The sequence below is a fragment of the Saccoglossus kowalevskii genome, chromosome 5, assembly GCF_978046115.1.
Source record: "Saccoglossus kowalevskii chromosome 5, keSacKowa6.1, whole genome shotgun sequence".
NCBI classification, from domain to species: domain Eukaryota; kingdom Metazoa; phylum Hemichordata; class Enteropneusta; family Harrimaniidae; genus Saccoglossus; species Saccoglossus kowalevskii.
The window spans coordinates 8,528,174-8,549,094 of record NC_140645.1 but is presented as its reverse complement, the minus strand read 5'-3'; the positions used below and the strand labels follow the sequence as shown (position 1 = coordinate 8,549,094).

General features: G+C 36.1%; 1 protein-coding gene across 1 annotated transcript in view; it reads right to left on the bottom strand.

Moving 5' to 3' along the window:
- Positions 1 to 20,921, bottom strand: part of LOC102803190 (sortilin-related receptor-like) — a 97,051-nt gene that overhangs the window by 64,394 nt on the left and 11,736 nt on the right. The window contains exons 4-13 of the mRNA XM_085499112.1: positions 17,649 to 17,716; positions 12,372 to 12,549; positions 10,993 to 11,091; positions 10,208 to 10,389; positions 6,842 to 7,058; positions 6,119 to 6,298; positions 4,777 to 4,865; positions 3,360 to 3,538; positions 2,616 to 2,802; positions 1,004 to 1,129 (exon numbers count right to left, since the gene is read on the bottom strand). Of these exons, the coding sequence (XP_085355238.1) occupies positions 1,004 to 1,129; positions 2,616 to 2,802; positions 3,360 to 3,538; positions 4,777 to 4,865; positions 6,119 to 6,298; positions 6,842 to 7,058; positions 10,208 to 10,389; positions 10,993 to 11,091; positions 12,372 to 12,549; positions 17,649 to 17,716 (1,505 nt within the window). The remainder of the gene's footprint in view (positions 1 to 1,003; positions 1,130 to 2,615; positions 2,803 to 3,359; positions 3,539 to 4,776; positions 4,866 to 6,118; positions 6,299 to 6,841; positions 7,059 to 10,207; positions 10,390 to 10,992; positions 11,092 to 12,371; positions 12,550 to 17,648; positions 17,717 to 20,921) is intronic.

Sequence of the window (20,921 nt, the reverse complement as noted above, 5' to 3'; positions counted from 1 at the left end):
AAATCAAAATTTTCATTTGCACTCTTTTTCGAGGGGGGTGCTCGGGTAAGTGTCCACCCCTACAAAATCGTGATTTTCTGAGTTGAGGCCCCTGGGCGCTAACGCGGTTGAGTACGGTAATATGAGATTATTTCGATTATACCACAAAATATGCTTGAGGGCAGTATGGTGATTGTATAAACAATCATACAGTTTTCTTAGTTTGTGAGTGCAGTTGATCTAGCTTGTGGGAAATAAACAGGGAGTTGGGAAAGAAAGTCACACGCCGCTGCACGATTCCAAGGCCAAGGCCATTTGCATATATCATCAGAAGTGACTTGTCTTACACTAATAATCATAATTCTTCGTGACCGTCATATGTAGCCCTTATAATACTACATATCATTTTTTAGCATAGGGCACTGAACAAATTTGAGATATGATTATATATGATATGATATGATATGATATATATGATATGATATGATATGATATGATATGATATGATATGATATATGATATGATATATGATATGATATATGATATGATATATGATATGATATATGATACATGTATGATATGATATGTTTCTGCCATTTTTTGATATCTGCCAATTTTTTGTGGACAACATAGTTAGGTGATCATTTATTTTTAGTTTCAGAATTTTGAAAATTTAGAAAATTTCAAAAATTCTTTTTTTAATGGTGACAAACTACTCAAGTGCAAACATTTACATTTAGTGACAGAACTCCATTTCCATCATGATCTAATAACACATCTGCATCTGAGGAAAGTCTTGAGTGTGACGTAAACATGATGCACAATTTCCAAATAAAGAAAACATCTGAACACATCCTTAAAACTTTCAAACATGTCTGTATATCATTTTACGGATATCCGGCAGTAAATGTCTAAGAGTCAGATGTATAATAATGGAAGGACTATAATAAATAAATAAATACACCAACTAAACAATAATTCCTTACTGTTACAAGAGAAATGACGAAAAGAAAGCGATGCTTACCCTCTGCTTCTTGTGTAGAAGTTGCCTTCATGACATGGTACCGGTATAGCATGTGGATCTATGTCACTTTCCGGATCTGGTACACAAGTAGGATTCCACTCAAAAATCTCCTTGTAGCCAAAGTCACTGTTAATGTCACATAAAATGGTGGTAAGATTTATTATACTACCCAGATGATTTGCTAGAGGGTTATATTATACTGATCTACTAGAGGGTGATATCAAACTGATCTACTAGAGGGTGATATCAAACTGATCTACTAGAGGGTGATATCAAACTGATCTACTAGAGGGTGATATCAAACTGATCTACTAGAGGGTGATATCAAACTGATCTACTAGAGGGTGATATCAAACTGATCTACTAGAGGGCGATATCAAACTGATCTACTAGAGGGTAATATCAAACTGATCTACTAGAGGGTGATATCAAACTGATCTACGAGAGGGTGATATCAAACTGATCTACTAGAGGGTGATATCAAACTGATCTACTCGAGGGTGATATCAAACTGATCTACTAGAGGGTGATATCAAACTGATCTACTAGAGGGTAATATCAAACTGATCTACTTGAATGTGATATCAAACTGATCTACTAGAGGGTAATATCAAACTGATCTACTAGAGGGTGATATCAAACTGATCTACTAGAGGGTAATATCAAACTGATCTACTAGAGGGTGATATCAGACTGATCTACTAGAGGGTGATATCAAACTGATCTACTAGAGGGTAATATCAAACTGATCTACTAGAGGGTGATATCAAACTGATCTACTAGAGGGTGATATCAAACTGATCTACTAGAGGGTGATATCAAACTGATCTACTAGAGGGTGATATCAAACTGATCTACTAGAGGGTGATATCAAACTGATCTACTAGAGGGTGATATCAAACTGATCTACTAGAGGGTGATATCAAACTGATCTACTAGAGGGTGATATCAAACTGATCTACTAGAGGGTGATATCAAACTGATCTACTAGAGGGTGATATCAAACTGATCTACTAGAAGGTGATATCAAACTGATCTACTAGAGGGTGATATCAAACTGATCTACTGGAGGGTAATATCAAACTGATCTACTAGAAGGTGATATCAAACTGATCTACTAGAGGGTGATATCAAACTGATCTACTAGTGGGTGATATGAAACTGATCTACTAGAGGGTGATATCAAACTGATCTACTAGAGGGTGATATCAAACTGATCTACTAGAGGGTAATATCAAACTGATCTACTAGAATGTGATATCAAACTGATCTACTAGAGGGTAATATCAAACTGATCTACTAGAGGGTGATATCAAACTGATCTACTAGAGGGTGATATTAAACTGATCTACGAGAGGGTAATATCAAACTGATCTACTAGTGGGTGATATCAAACTGATCTACTAGAGGGTGATATCAAACTGATCTACAAGAGGGTGACATCAAACTGATCTACTAGAGGGCGACATCAAACTGATCTACTAGAGGGTGATATCAAACTGATCTACTAGAGGGTGATATCAAACAACCCAGAAAGCTTGCAACTAACAGAGAGGGAGGTGATAAAATTCAATGAACAGAGGGTGTACACCCATTTGGAGGAGGGCCTTACCATTCATAATCCTCTCTTGTACATGGACACAACACGGTGGATACTGGTCTATCATAGTCTTTACCGTTATAACATTTAGCATGGGCAATACGTCTTTCATACACAGTCTTAGATCCAAGAAGACAGGCATCTGCCAACTCCTCACATGGGCTCCATAATTTGTAATCATCATCAGTACATGAATACTCTGAGAAATGAAAAAAACAAACAAACTTTCCTTGAAATAAAACAGATAATAATCAGTGCCAGGACAACTGTCGTGAATATACAAAATGTAACGCTACAAATAACATGCACCTTTGCCCAGAAATTGACAGTAGTCTGTGATGAAGGAGATTTAAATCATCCAAAATTCGGAATCCATATTAAACTGACGTCAATATATTCAAAGAATTGATTCAAGAATTTTACTTTCAATTAAAGAACAGGAAAAGGGATATTTTGTTAGCCATGTATGTTTACCAAACCAATCACGCATTTCATTTTACTGTATTATCTGTATTAGAAGCCACTGCTTCTATTAAAATGGTACAATGCAACAGAGAAGATGCGGCTTCTAATAGGGTAATATGGTAAATCTTTGGTTCTTAATTGTTGCAACTTTTATTAGGGAAGCGGTTTCTAATACCGATTTTATAGTATATAACGTTGTATGCAAAACTGCTGCCATTTTGAGACTGGTGAATACCTAAGCATGTTCTCTGAATCTCATTAGTGCATTCATTTATAGACAGAAAATCTTACCAAATATACTTGAGAGGTTAACCTGTACTATCATCCATGTGTGTTGTTTACCAACACTGGAACCAAACAGTGTGAATACAGTGGTGTGTTCACCAGGTTCAGTCATCACATCGTACACCTGTATCTGTTCTTCAGAGAAAGTCAGTGTATTCCATGTCTCCCCTTCATTCCAACTATATCTGTGGTACAACAACAGAAATTTTACTCAACATGTTATATACAAATGTATAACACAAGATATGTAAAGAAATCATTGCAAATTGTAAACTCCCTCAAATTTTCACGAATTTAGCCAAATGTAGTCGCTGTTTTGGTCTACAAATAATAAAATCAACATCACTTCCAGTGTCAAAAAATACAATACTATTTTTCCATATAACAAAAACGATAAAGCAAAATTTTACACCCAAGCATTTTGAATAATTCAGAAAGTACTCCACCATTTTGTTCACCATGTGACCCCAGCCAACAATTTGAGATAAGGCATAATATCTCCACCATATGAATCAATGCTAAAATTGTACTGACAAAGTAGCCACCATTCATTCATTCACTACACAATTCTTTCGAAAAATAGGCAGGTGACTCCCAAACTATTTGAGGGAGAATGTTACTCAACATGTGCGTATATGTTAGCACATACAGCAATAGCAACACATGCGTAGTTTGTTTCAAAACCCGTTTACAATTATCCATTTTAGTATCAAGTCAAAAGTATGTGAACTTTTTTGTTTTACTGTAAATCTGCAAAATATGCATAAAATGCCATCTTAGCAGCAGTTTCCATAGACCACAATAAAAACACATGTCCCTGATAAAAACCCACTAAAAGTATTGTAATTTTTTAATATTTCAAGACATCAAAAAGTATAACACTTTTTTTCACCATAAGTCACTGAGCAAAATTTTGAGATATAACGGTTCCATAGTAAACGATGGTAACATTCCCTAAAACAGACAAACCATGCTATTTTCACTCCATTTTGTACATTGATTTTCTCCGAACCGAGCACGATGACCACATATTTTTATTCCATTTTCTGTATTCTTGTGACATGAACTATAAAATTTGTAAAAAAGACAATATTTTTACTTTTGTGTCGTGTTCAACCAAAAGTCAATACCGGTACTGTAAAATGACTAAATTTCAGCATTTCAGGCATATTCAGCAGGTTTTATTATTCGTGGTTTTATCATTTAGGTAATTGGTTCTATTGCTCAATTTTACATATTCACTGGGTGTTAATTTAGCGCATTTTCCAGTCAGCGAAATAAGCAAAATTAAAACCCAGTGAATAATTAACCCTTTTACAGTATCCTTATATTGAACAAGAGTACAATTTATTGCAAAATGGATCAATTTTGAGTATGTTTATTTATAAGTAGACTTCTACATATCATAGGGTGACATAAATACCTGATTTCATCTGTTGGTCCGTACTGTTTTACAGCTACAATTAAACCACCGTGGTCACCAAAGGCATAATAATAATTGTCCTTCAGCACCTGTAGTACAAGTATTGAGGAATTATGTTTTATGTTGAATTACTGGGTAGTTATAACTACAAAATAAAATTGCCATTCAGACAATTGAGGTAGTAACCACTTGCCTTAACAGACTATACTAAATATATAGACAAAACACAAATTAACATCAAGCTCTCAGGAAAGTAATAATTGATTCCCTATTATCTCCCCAACCAGAGACAGTACAAAAGCTTTGATACAAGCAATTCCACAATCTAGACTGGACTAAACAGCTAGTGACTGGCCAGATAAATCGCACAACTATTTTCTACACACACCCTTCTCAAAGAGGAATACGGCTAAATGCAGATAGGTAGGGCACTATTTTTTCAGATGTTGGTGATTATGACACTCATACAAACAATCATCAGCTGTTGCCTTTAGCTGTATATATTTTTTATGGGCACACAATCTCCCATGTGTAAAGTTTCCAAGAATACTTTATCACTGATATAAGGAATAGAACAAAGACTGACAGCGTCTCTACTACAGGATGCCAATGTGTCAAAGTATTTAAAATGTTCTTTATTATGTTATCTTTATCTGTTGTTTTAACAACATGTGCATACATTATATGCATCTCCCACTGATTACCACAAGGTATTGATGGTGTCTAATAGCCAAATCAAACATAATTTAAAAAAGGTTACTTGTAAATATAATTTCAGGATTAGTTTGACAAGACTTCCCAAGCAAAAGCCTGTATAATTCTTACAGGGGTCCATGAGAGGTTTTCAGCTCATGTTAAGTTGTAACTCTAACTATGGTATTGTCCAACATATGATAATTATAACCATCCCCCCACTTAATTGCTAACAATCCTGGGAAAGTTGCGAGTAATTTAAGTAAGACCACATCTCATTGGCTAGCCGCTTTTACTAAGTAGTCTCTTAAAAGGAAGCCGCTCAATCCCATGGATTGAAACTGTGATTGACAGGCATTTAGCATACATTAGCCGCCATTTTAAAATCAGGATTTTTACTTGTTCAACCGAAAACAACAACAGTTGTACAATCAAAAGCCCAACCAGATGAGTGTAATTGCTAGCGTATATATTCATGCCCCCGTAGAAATGTATTTGGAATCACAGCTTGATCTCTAAACATCGTGAATGGCACATTTCTAGGCACTCCAGCCACGATGTGAGCGGCATGGTTCGAATTAGCATGCTAATTGTGGTGGGCATCTTGCCCCTATTTATAGTATGGGTTCTCCTTTAACCAATTACTTACTTCAAACCATTCAACACCAGCAGTGGTAGAAATAAAAACAGCAGGGTTATCTTTGATGCTGGTGCCCACAGTACCAGATGCCATGATCAAACCAGGCGCACTCTTCTTGGATAAGATCGGCACAGTTCTTGATCGTGGATATAGCAAACTAAACTTCTGAGTTAGATGGAGTGAGCATGACTACAGATATAACAAACAAGATTGTTAAGTAAAGTACCACAATAGATGTATGAACTAGAATAGGCTTGTAATGCAGGAATTTTACTCACACGCTCAATACACATACATTCTATCTACACCAAGTAGAGCAACTAATTTCATGAAACAATAAACAATGTGTATGACTATCCAATAAAAACAATCGAGTGATGTTCTAACCTGGCTGCAATAATCATTTAGACCAACTGTTTATTAATTTCATTTGAAATGTCACCATTCATCAATCGTTGGCCTGGCGAAATTTTATTCTAAAGATATTGCAGTAATAGTATTTTTGGAGAGAAAGGGTTAGGTGTTATGGTGTCAAGGAGTCATGATCGCCTCCATCTGATATGACACTATTCACCAACTGTTGGCCTGGACAAAAGTTATTTTATGTATCTCTGATGCAAGACAACCATAAGAACCACTGTACTGTGTCCATGTCCTTGTCCATGGTACAATAATCATTTATAGTGTATTGCTCTCTGTTCTGTTCTGCCTCACTGACTGGTATATACTTACATTTAGAATGCCACAATCTGGGTACGGCTTTCCCTGACTGTCTCTTTGTGGTTCATTCAGTCTACTCCATTCACCACCTTTGTCAAATGTGATTAACGACACCATATTTTTGTCCTGAAAAGTACCACCTTGGGTATCATTGAACTGAGATGCTATGTAGATACCACGTAGACCTTCAACTTTGTGGATATCAGCAAACGGTTGATCTGAATAGTAACTACAACAAAATAAAAAAAAAATATGAAGCATGCCTTCGCGTTGGTTCTGATGAAATCAATCTTTCTGATCTAGTGAGGAATCTTGGGGTTCACATTGATAATTTTGCTTTATCCCATAACAAATTTCAAATGTGTGTAAATCGCCCTCTTATGCATTAATTCGTATATTGGCTGTATTACTGTAAAATCTGTATTAAAAGCTGCAGCTTCTATTAAAATGGTACAATGCAACAGAGGAGATGCGGCTTCTATTAGAGCATCTACACATATGAGAAATGGTGAATTTTTGGTTCTCAATTGTTCAAAAAGAATGGTGCGGCTTCTATTAGGGATGCGGCTTCTAATACAGATTTTACAGTAGCAATGTTTTAAATCGTAGTACTGAGCAGTTAATTCACGTTTTTATAACATCTAGATTGGATTATTATAATAGTCTATATATCTATCTTCCTGATTATCTGATTGCCCGCCTTCAACGTATTCAAAATTTCGCAGCTTGATTGGTAACCCTTTCACGTCAACATGAGCACATAACTCCTGTTCTTAAAAATCTTTACTGGTTTTTCAGCGTATTGTTTTTAAGTTTTTAATGTTTGTATATAAGATTTTACACAATGAAGCACCATCTTATCTATCTGACCTCGCTACTATTCCAGTTTAGGAAAAACTCAATCGTCGTCCACTATAAGGTTATTTGAACCATGTTATAAACAAGAGCATTACGGAAAGAGGAAATATTCGGTTGCTGCACCCAGACTCTGGAACGCCCTTCCCAGAGCTCTTTGCCTTGCATCTACTTTGTCTGCTTACAAGTCTCAACTAAAAACTCATCTTTACCATATACCGTATTTGTCTTCAATTAGGCGCCACTTTGTTACACTTTCATTTCATGGTGGCGCTTATTTGTGGTTAAATATGAGCAACTTTGTTTCAAATGGCGCTTATTTCAAGCACTTTGAGTTCTAGTTCCGGTAACTGTGTTTCAATCCATTGCAATTGCTCCATTCCGGTGATAGATTATTGGCAGTATTTTACATTACAGTCTGTAGCCTTTATTTTAAATACTAAGTAAATGACCTGTTTTCAGACAGCCTAGAAAGTTATACAAAAATTATCATCATTTAGAAAACATTCACAGTTTGCCGTACGATCAACAAAAAAACAAATGCATTGCTTAGTGATAAATGATCACGGTAGCAAAATCCGGTCATGCTGCATTCCATGGTAACGATTATTACTCAGTATTAATTATAATAACGTTCAAAAAATAAAATGCGAGTAAAATTCAACTTAATTTCATTGTAAGCGAATGATTCCTGTCGCATGTAAACGCTCGATGGGATACGATGTCTGCCATGCTTCCTGTCTAGGACATGACCTGAAACGTGTTCTTTGACCTGATAGGTCAAGTCGTTAATTAACCAATCAAAATGCTGAATGATGCCAACGTGATCAAATTACCATAGCTCATTTAAATAATGTATGAACGCAATGCAGAAGAGATTTGACGATGTTTGCGATCTTTTGGCTTTGGTTTTGGTGGGAAAAACGGCATGATTTTTTTTTTCATATCAAGAAATTAGTTATTTTTGGAAAGTAAACTGAGCATTTAAAGAATAATTTAACACTGTTTACTGTGATAACAGCGCATTTGAAACAGAACATTTTCGCTTTGTTTTAATCTTGTTTTTATGGACTTACTGCGAAATTAAATACCACGCTGATATTTTCTACAGTAGACTAAAGAGACATGTTTCAAGAGATTATAGACCGATTTCTCAAAATTTGTTAGAAACAAAACCAATGTTTTTTTACATAAAAGCCATTCGTACAGTAACAGTGAGGGACTTCCGCGATGGCGTCTATCGCTACTAACCGGTAGTAACCGGTAGTCGATCCGCCGCTGCCCAATTCACGATCATTACGTGCCAAAATTTCAACTTTGTCTGGCGCTTAATTGAGGTGTAAAATACGATGTTTTCATGGCACTGACGCCTAATTGAAGGTGGCGCTTAACTGAAGACAAATAACTGAAGCTTACCATAGTACATCAGTACAATGATGTGTTTTTATCTGGTTTTAATCTAATCTTATTTCTCTAAATGTTTTTTTATAACTATAATTTATGTAAAGCGCATTGAGATAATATGTTTTATGTAATGCGCTATATAAGAATTACAAATAATAATAATTATAACAGAACAGTAATGTTTGTATTAAGAACACAAATTTTATTTTTGTATGTCAACATTTTTCATCGCCAAAATTCTGAAGAAACATTTCGCACACTCTTACACATTTTACTTTGTTAATTTCATACCAAACTTCTTGTTGTTTTGATCAAAAATAACATTAATTCAAAAATTGTGAAATGTGACACAGGATGACTTTAGCTTTGTTAATATTTCAGCCTCTTTGTAATAGCTGGACATTGATTAGTTTCTCCACCAAAGTACAGCAAAGACAAGCTTTGATGATACTATGTACTATGCTAGTCTCCATATTATTTGTAACTATGCTAACCCCCTAGCCTCCATATTACTGTAGAATACTTTATTTTCGCTTGGAATTTATTTTCGCTATTTTCGCTGAAGGGATGATTCCGTGAAAATAAAATCCAGCGAATATACTTTTTTTCCTATATTTTACATTAAACTCATCAAAAATCAGTGAAAATAAATTCCATACAAAATGCCCAAAAAGCCTTTTCAGCGAAAATTAATTCCAGCGAAAATAAAGTATTTCACAGTATTTGTAACTATGCTAACACCCTAGCCTCCATATTATTTTTAACTATGCTGACCCCCTTGCCTACATATTATTTGTAACTATGCTAACCCCCTAGCCTTCATATTACTGGTAACTATGCTAACCCCTTAGCCTCCATATTATTTGTAACTATGCTAACCCCTTAGCCTCCATATTATTTGTAACTATGCTAACCTCTTAGCATCCATATTATTTGTAACTATGCTAACCCCTTAGCCTCCATATTATTTGTAACTATGCTAACCCCTTAGCATCCATATTATTTGTAACTATGCTAACCCCCTAGCCTCCATATTATTTGTAAACATGTTAACCCTCTAGCCTCCTAGTTATTGAATTTGTAATGATGCCAACTCCCCAGCCTCTCCATGTGACCTACCTCAGCCAAGTGTCTTTACCAGGTCCTTGTGGATTAAAATACACAACATTTTCTAGTGACAGTGAAAACCGCACACCAGCAGATTCTGAGATATACAGATGAGTTATACCAGTATTTAGAGATCTGTCATGGTTGACACACACAAACACTTGGTGTTCTGAGGCATCCGCAATATAGAAATCCTACAAAATAAACACAAAAGATCCATCATATACTGTAAAATACTTTATTTTTACCTGGAATTAATTTTCACTATCTTTGCTGAAGAACTGATTCATTGAAAATAAAAGCTAGCGAATATAACTTTTTTCCTACATTTTTAATTCAACTCGTCAAAAATCATTAAAAATAAATTCCATACAAAACATCCGCAAAGTCTTTCAAAAAAAATTAATTTTAACTAAAATAAAGTATTTTACAGTACATATCTTGGTGATATTCTACTTAGCTCTTAGCTGTACTTCAGGAATGAGGAAGGTCATACAGCAGAGATGTAAAAAAACAGCCAGCAGACTGATGAAATGAACACCTACTTTAAAAAATACCTGCTATTTTTGTTGTTTTTTTTTTTTGGGGGGGGGGGCTAACTTCATTTCTATTGTTTTCCTTTTACTTGAAAACAAATCTATATCACTGCCTTGGATTGAAATTAGTGAATATTACTGTAAATCATTCCATATTACTGTAAATCATTCCATATTACTGTAAATCATTCCATATTACTGTAAATCAGTGAATTATGCAATAAATTGAATTTTACAGCAAGTAAAAAGAATTCGACTTACAAGATTCAGCAGTTCGTTAGGAAACTCCGCTTGCTGGAAATCTCCTCGTTCATGAGACACTAGCAATTCAAGGGTGTAATCAGCTTGTCCCTCTATCATCTGAAAAGAAGAAAATTAAATATTAAAGACTAATTTTAAATAATCCATTGTTTTTAAAAAGATCTTTTATTGTTATTTATATGGGCTGATAGTATCTATTATTGGTAAAAAAATTCTTACTTAACTCTTAAAAAAAAAAAGAATAGCATAACTTTTACAACATTGTCTGCTGATAATTTACATACTTTACATACTACTATTTTCGCTGTTTTGTATGGAATTTATTTTCACTGAATCATTCCTGCAGCAAAAATAGCGAAAATAAATTCCAAGCAAAAGTAAAGTGTTCTACAGTCTTAACCGTTATGTGGATAAAACAATGAAAAAGTACATGGGACTGTTGAAAAAAATGAGGGTTGAAAAAAACAAACAGACAATTTATCGTCCTAGTTCTGTATTTGATGCCAAAGTCCACCACTAGCAGCAATCCAGGAGTGTAGGTGTATTTATGGTTAAATAGTGCTAGGATGTGAAATGTCGTCGTTGATAATGTCCTGTAATTGGCTGAGAATATTTGGTTGATTCACTATAAATGTATCATGCAAACCAGTACTGAGTTTGAATGTAATCACGCAAGCCATCTAATAGAAATAGTTGTAATTGGATCACATTGGAAAACATATTTTAGTGCATATACATCTCTCAATATAATATGTTTAACAATTTATATATACTCAAATATACTAATACATGTATAACCTTTATAAAAAGTTCAAAGTTCCAAACCCATTTACAGACTGCAATCAATCAATTTGGCCAATCACAAAATCAATGTATTATCTATGATACAATACTTGTGTGCAAACTTTTAACTAAATCAGGCAGTTTATGGCCAGCAGTTAGCTATTTTTGTTTGTGCATCTGTACTCAATTTGCATGATCATAATACAAGGTTTGAATAAAATCAAACTGTTCATTTCCGAGAAAAAGTTCCAGACATGTTTAACCTTTTCACTACCAGACTTTCTTGCCCAAATTTTTTTTGCACTTTTTTCTCATATTCTTCAATATTTCTGGAAATAAAACCAAATTTTTGAGCCAACAGAAAAAATTTCAATTTCAAGTCAATTTTCAGTTTTTTCTCAAAAAATGTGGCTATTTTTGTCCCAATCTTCTGAAGGAAAATAAGAATATTTTTTGAATGTGTGATGAAAAGAGGGAACTGGTTGTGAAAAGAATTTATTAAGTATTAGAATTTAACAAATTTATTAAGTCAGGCATGTCTGATAAAGTGATAAAAAAAAATTGACATGCATATGTAAGTGTGTTTGTATACTTACTCGCTTTCTTGTTGCAAATAAGTACTCATCACGTACTTCAAAATCTTCTATACCTTGTAACAAGATAGATTCCGTTCTTTGTGAACTGAAGTAATCATCAGAGTAGAGGACTGTAGAGGTCTGGCCGGGTTCCTGTCTCTCGATATATAATCTTGTTGCTGGATCCGGTTCCACACCCCTGGACAATACCAAATTTGTTTAGTTTAACTTAGAAATAACTCGCACTAAGCTGTCGGTCATATTTGTTTGAATCATGAAAAAATAAAATTACGTGCACCTGTAACACAAATATTTATGATAACCACATCAACTTTGATTCAAATCATCCCAGTCATCTCAGAGAAACAGCTCCAGACATGTGTGAGTTTCAGAAATATCAATAAAAAAAATGTGTGAGACGTATGTTTTAAACTGACTCTAATGTGGACAAGCCATGCATGGCACAGTCCCCGTTAGTTATCAAATTTAAGATATATTGTTTTATTTATAGTAATATAGCTGGAATATAACCATGTCAGGAATATGATTTTTTAACATTAAAATGATTAACATTTGTATCTGATCGTCAAACAAGTACTTGTCCATATTGAGAGATATTGCTCTAGAACAGCATTCAAAATCAGCCATTTTGAATACACGAATATAGAAAATTTGAATATATAATCAGTCAAAGCATTTAAGAGATATGGCTCTAGAAGCCCAATCATTAAAACAAAATGGCCGCCAGTCAGCCATTTTGAATCCAATCTGAAAAATAAAATGATGTGCATCAGGAATCTGTAATGTCTAATGTATGTACCGTAAAATTCGTAATAGAAGCCGCACTTTTATTAGAAGCCGCACCCCGACTTTGCTACAATGTATCAAGTCAAAAATTACAACAATTGAAACTTGCAAAACCCTGTAATAGAAGCCGCCTTGGCTTTTTGAGACTTGTCAATTATTGTGTGCAGTGCTTCCCGTGTCCACATGTGTTCACCGTCCTGGGGCTGCCCCAGTTCCTGTGTATACAAGAAATGAGTGTATGTATTGTGTATGCAATGTCTGTTTTCTTTGGGTGATAGACGCCTGATTGAATAAGTGTGAAATGGACACGCGACAGACACATAGACGACGTAAATAAAGTTTTCAAATTGTTACCATGAGTACAAGTGCTAATTGTGAGAGCTTCATGATTGGTGGAAATGTCAATATAATCCCAGAAATGTTGGAGAAATTTTCATTCTGAGTATAGTTCCCGCACTGCTCAAGTTATTTTCTGTTCGCTTTCACGCAACATTCTCATCTCGCCTGTCTCTACGTTGATCGTATTCCGTATAGATATTTTATTTAATCATGCCCAAACAACGACGTGCTGCATATGACACTGCTTTCAAATTGAAAGTTGTGGCTATGTCTATGGAGACGAAAAACAACAGAAAAACGGCCGAACATTTCGGTATCAACGAAAAGCAAGTACTGTAAAGGGGTTAATTATTCACTGGGTTTTAATTTGGCTTATTTCGCTGACTAGAAAAATGCGCTAAATTAAAACACAGTGAATATGTAAAATTTAGCATAGAACACATTATCTAAATGATAAAACCGTGAATTTAAAACCCACTGAATATGCCTGAAATGTTAAATCAGTGAAATTTAAACCCAGTGAAAATTAGTCATTTTACAGTACGTCAATGGATCCGATCGAAGGAGCAACTGTACATGGGTAAACGCAGTGCTAAGCGATTAGACGGTGGAGGACGTAAAGTGAGAAGTACCACGCTGGACGACAACCTCATGCAGTGGTTTGATGGACATCGGAAAAATGGAAATGCCATCTCTGGTCGACAACTACAGATGCAAGCAAGACGAATCGCCACCGAAACCACATTCAAGGCATCTGACGGCTGGCTTCACTCGTTCAAGAAACGTCACACACTTTCAACTCGCGTGCGCACTTCCATTGGTCAAAAATTACCACCCGATTACGAGGAAAAAATCGCCCAGTTTCATCGATTCGTTATCCAATTGCGTCAACAGCATAACTACCCACTCAGTGATGTATATAACATGGACGAGACACCGTTACGGTTCGATATGCCTGGAAACAGAACTCTCGAGCATGAAGGCATCAAGACCGTCCACATCAAGACAACGAATTCAGAAAAAAGAGGTTTCACCGCTGTGTTGACAGTTACCGCTGACGGCCAAAAGATCCGCCCTTTGATTATTTTCAAAGGTAAACGGCGACTGGACGACCTCACACGCAGAGAGATAACGGTAGAAGTTCAAGAAAAGGGATACATCAATGAATCTCGTAAGTATTTTTTTTTTTATTTTGTTCGTGCATGAAGCTAAAAAAAGTTGTCTTGGGCCCGGTTCTCCTGATCATGTCCTGATACACTACACTGTACCGTCCGTGTATCATTGCGTGTACATTTGGGTTTGTTCACTGTTTGTAAATGTGATCAATAAGATTCAAGATGACTGCCGCTCTGTGTTTCCACATAAAATATTTTTCTTTTTTTCTTTTATAAATCTGTTTTCCATGGTTCCCAGTCAATATTATGCATGATCGGATCGAGTCACGTCATGTCAAAAGCCACGGCGTGCCATTCAAGATGGCTGCCACCTTGTAAACGTTGTGATTACGTTTTTCTTTTGTTTTTCGCATCATTATTTGCTATCTAGTTTAATCATCATTCCACGGAGTTAGCGGAATTTTTTTTTTATTTCCATGTTTTGCCTGTAGTTAATTATTTTTTATTCTTCTTCAGTTTGTTTACCGTGGATTAGAAATACATTTCCGAGACGGAACGATGACTCTCGGCGGCTGCTTATATGGGACTCGTGTAGCGTACACCTCACGCCCGCTGTCAAAGAGGAATTGTATTCTCGGAACGTGGACATTGCAGTGATTCCGGGAGGATTGACATCACTTCTTCAACCGCTAGATGTGGGCGTAAATAAGCCACTCAAAGACTATATGCACGCCGAGTGGGATGAGTGGATGAAGACCGGCGAAGCACTGTTCACACCGGCTGGTAAAAGAAAGGCCCCTGCTAAGAAGACGGTACTTGGGTGGGTCGTCTCGTCGTGGAACAAAGTTCCGCCCCAAACTGTCATCAATTCATTCAAGAAGACTGGCATATCTAATGCACTTGATGGCAGTGAGGACAACTTGGTGTACGAAGATCTCGAGGCAGACGACGAGGCAATCGGAGAAGAGATCGCCGAGATATTTTATAGCGACAATGAAGACGATGACGAGTTCTTTGGATTTTAGCCAAATCTCCGTGGTTCTCCACATACAAACCAAACGGCCCTTTTCAGGGCCACCACATCCTCCAAAAAGAGTTATACCGCTATCATGTGTGTGTGTGTGTTTGTATGTTATATAGTATTTATTGAATGGTTTGTATCTTGAGTAAATATTTATTGAATATCACTGAAAATTGCCCTTGATTTAAACATTTGTAGCTCCATGATTTAAAGTAAAAACTTCATACATTGTTGCAGTTTGGAATTTGCGTGCATCTCATTAGCATATCATTAACTAATCTGCATATTTCGCGTGCAGGCACTTTAAGATTTTAGACAATGCTTCAATAGAAGCCGCACCCGGACTTCACCACTTTTCCTGGGGAGGGCAGCCATTTTCTTTTTAATAGAAGCCGCGGCTTCTATTACGAATTTTACGGTACCAAGTTTGAACGAAATCCATCCATAAATGCCAGAAATGCTTGATATTTGATGATTTTTTTAGCACAAAAATGGCCACCATTTGGCAATTTTGAATAGGAACCAATATATCTGTCTATCTATGACATGATGTATAATGAATATTTAAAATTTGAACATAATCAGTGAAAGCAAGTCAGAGATATGGCACGAGAACCACATTCATTAAAACAATGGACCATTTTGAATCTTATCAGAAAAACAAAATTATTTGCATCAAGGTTCCATAATGTCTAATGTATATACTAAGTTTGAACAAAATCCATCTGTAAACAGCCGAGAAATGCTTGATTTTTAGGATTTTTTAGCACAAAAATGGCTGCCATTTGGCCATCTTGAATCAGATCGTAAAACAAAATGATGTGCATCAAGGTCCCATAATATCTAATGTATATACCAAGTTTGAACAAAATCCATCTGTAAACAGCCGAAAAATGCTTGATTTTTAGACTTTTTTAGCACAAAATGGCCGCCATTTGGCCATCTTGAATCAGATCGTAAAACAAAATGATGTGCATCAAGGTCATATAATGTATATACAAGGTTTGAACAAAATCCATCTGTAAACAGCTGAAAAATGTTTGATTTTGCTGATTTTTAGCACATTCAGCCATCTTGAATCAGATCGTGAAACAAATTGATGTGCATATGTATAATATCATGTATGATGTATGTGTGAAGTTTGATTGTGATTGGTCCAGGCATTTCTAAGATACAGGTCCAGACGCACGCACAGACGCACACATGCACGCACGGACGGACACACGGAGGTCAAAACATAAGTCCCCGTTTTCGAACTGCGTCCAAACGGGGACTAAAAAGCTAAGCCAACTTTTACAATCAGCAGCACCCTTTACAGTTACCACCAGTAAAACAAGTATAAGCAGCGCCCTCTACAGTTACCACCAGTAAATCAAGTATAAGCAGTGCCCTCTATAATTTTTATAAGGGGTATATGTTTAAAACTTTTGCAGGACCCCTGAAGGTCACATGTCTTGGCACTTTCTGAAGGTATTGTAGTCCTGCTAAAAGAAGCAGAAATTTCAAATACAGAATATAACCCCCCCCCCCCCCCATTTATGCTAGCTATTTTTGAACTGCATAAGTGCATGCATAAATGACAAATTTTCATTGATAGTGAATTTGTACCCTCAGAAAGTATCAGTACCAGGATGTTTGACTTTTTGGGGGTCATGCAAAGTACCAGGATGTGTGACCTTTTGGGGTCATGCAAAGTACCAGGATGTGTGACCTTTTGGGGGCCATGCATAAGTCATATCTAAATGATGGATATAGTTATTTTCAACAGTTGGCTAAAAGTAACACCACACTACAATCAGTCTGTGTAGGATCAAATAAAAGACAGCAAGAGTCTTCCACAAATTAGTTCAGCTTAGTAGGGGTAGTGGACTATTTCTAATGAGTTTGGTCAGCCAATAAATCAGACACACTGCCCATTCAGACAAATGTTCTAATGAAATCAAAGAATTCACATACATGTACTTGTATTAACTTTAGAATGCATGTATCTATGGTAATCATACCATCTATACTTACCACCAAAACGATTTGACGTTGTCCTGAATTTTAACCCAACTTTCACCAAAATCTTCAGATTTCCACAACTTTAAAAAAAAACATAGATAAACTATTGTAACCTTACCATAAATAGTAGAAAAAAAGGAATGTTATGTGGAATATTGATAATTCAGGCTGTTAATTTACCTTAAGAATATTTTCATTTAAGGTCCTTTTTTGTATTATTTCAAATTTATGTGAAACAGAGCCAAACATATTTTTATTTAGGTCAATAAACAAGCAGCCTCTCTTTTTTATTACAAGTGTAGAAAAACACCCCCTGGGGTATCAAAATTGAGGGGTGGACCAGGGGGGGAGTGTAGAAAAACACCCCCTGGGGGTATGCCTGAACATGACCTCAATTTCTTTATTGTATCAAAATTGAGGGGTGGACATTTGCCTGGGAATGGGCTCTTACCTGGATAAATACTGTAGATTATGCATTAACCCTTTGCGCCCCAATGCGGCCATATACGGCCGCTTATTTCTGACCAAAGATAACCCAATTTGGCCGTAAAAGGCTACCCGTTAATGCACTGTCAAAATCCCAATGCGGCCGTAAACGGCCGGTATTTCATAGATTGAAACAGAAGTTGATTCTGATCTCCCATGATCTTTGCATGAAAAAATAAATTGTTGATGAAAATAATTAGAAATACAGGTACGTTCAGACTGAAAATTATATACGAATTGTCCTCGTACTTTTCTTGTACAACGGGTTTTTCGGACGGTGTCTGTGAAGAGCTGTGACAATTTGCATAAATAAACAAACACAGCGGCATGTTTGGTGAAAGTTCATTTATTCTACCGCAGTTTTTATCCAAAATAAACGCATAATACATATAAAATTTATATTCATCTGAACTGGAAACATTATTTATATAAATTACCTATATAAAATGTTGTTTTTCCTTGTCGGCGAGTTTTTAATGTCGAAAAATCAGACTGTCATCGCAATCAGTCTTGCGTGCCAGCAGAGGTCAACACGTGAAAATTGCCGTAGTCGCTGGTTCCGTAAAAAAGGCATCCCAGTTTCGTTGCTATTTTTCACTGCAAGTCCTTATTTCGCCTCTGTTGTATTTCCACTGGATATCAATGTATTTTTTTCATTCACAGTGTTCAAATATCGCTTTAAAATGGGGGTTTTAAACGGGAATATCCAATGACCTCTGTAGGCCAAACGACACTGTCATCAATTACCGTTGGTTTGAATATTTAAACACGATCACTGTGTCGTTGCCCCGGCAATTCCCGCCCTACTGTTCCATATGTATATTCCTAATAAAGAATCCTGCCAAATAAGGAATACTTCTTCCGAATATATGAATAAATTACACACTAATTTGACTGTGGCGGGAATATGCAAGGTTTTTCAGTGGTTGACAGACACGATCATTCAGTTGACCTCCACTGCGTATTTGCATTTGTTTGTAAACACAGCTGACTTGTAATCGAACGAATTAAATTCCTGTAGAGTATTTTTGGATTTTTTATGCAATTATTCACAACTATTTGTGTGATACGTTTAAAGTTTTAACTCAGTGATGAATTTCCAAACTGTGAGCGAACAGCAGACTGCGGGCCCCAGTACCGGGATGCCACAACAACCGGCCGACTCGGAGCTGTCATCGCAAACTGATCGTGACGCAATTCTGAGATTTTTCGATGAGTCTGATTCAGACACTGAGTTTGAAGGCTTTACAGTGGAAGAAATAGACGAAGGGAGATTGAGATGTGAATTGCTATGTCAAAATACCAACTGTGGCAGTGGCAGTGACATCGATTCTAATGAACTGTTAGACTTGCTGAATGCCGATGCCGACAGTGACTCGGACTCTGATGCCGATGACATCGCCGATACACCAAACATCTGGTCAAATGAAAGGACCGACGTGAACATTCCAGCACATGACGACCAGTTTTCAGGACCAAGACATGGTGTTTGTTTCGACGGGGAACCACTGGATTTTTTTAAATTATATTTTACGGACGATTTTTTGGATTTGTTGGTCGGGGAAACAAATAAATACGCTAGACATAGACAGGAAGTTACCGGGCGCGTAGACCGGCATTGGTATGAAACGGACAGAGATGAAATGAGTGCCTATTTCGGTGTTATCATAAATTAGAAACCAAGTGAATTGTAAATAAAATGTGTTTTTTTTTTTAAATGAAATGAAACTACAGTGTCCTAGTCTTCTTTTCCCTGTGTACATGTCAACCTACCTGGCTCACACTGAATTGGTAAAAAGTTTTGGGTAATGGGAGTACAAATATGCAAATTAGTAATGGGCCCTGCAACATTGTTGCAACAAAGTATCTATGGTGTGCAAAGGGTTAAGGTAGAGATGCAGTTTATTTGGCTTGCTTTTTAATTGAGTAATTAGACCATGAAGATGGTATTATATATCCAACATGTTATATATTTTCTGAAAGCTTATTATACAACCTTTGTAAAACTTGTCTTTATTTTAAATATACAGAATGCGTTTTTGATTTTGGGTCAAAAATATGCTTTTTTGGACAAAAGTGGTTTAAAAAAAATTAGCTTAAAAACTTCAGGTCCGTTTGTGGGTAAAATTACATCACTGGATACCTTGGTATACTACTAATTCAAATGCGTCCACTCATCTCTCTAACGGCTTTCAAAGTCGCACAGCATGACCTCAAAGTTCACTCTTTTCTATTTTTGCATAATTTATATATCCATGTTAATTGCGGACTTGTTATTTTTGTTCCACTCGCCGTAATAAACTGTCCGGACGCATTTTGAAGGGGGAACACCTTGTCAATAATGTGTGAAAATTTTGAGGCAAATGGCCAAAGCGACTATCAGCTATTTTAATTTAAAACCCAAGAATTCACCAAAAATAGAAGACGAGAAAAAGGATAATTTGCATATTTGCGCGTTAAACCGGGAATTACTGCTTTGTCATACTTTGTCATACTTTCTAGACTATTGAAATTGAAAGTTAACGTATAGACATAGACATTTTATGTAAAATCGTTGGACCAGAACAACTGCTCTTGAATATATAAATCAGAAACACGTCATTCATACCAGTGTTTTGATGGGGTCGGTAAAAACACGTGGCAATGCCCAGTAAATATGACGTCATCTCATGAATTATTAAACAGGGGGCGGTCCTAGGAAGGTGACCTTTTATCACGATCAAAACATCATAGCTTCTCTTTGATGTATTTTCAATAGAAATCTACGAGTATTTCAGAGCCTATGGTTTACCGTGAAGA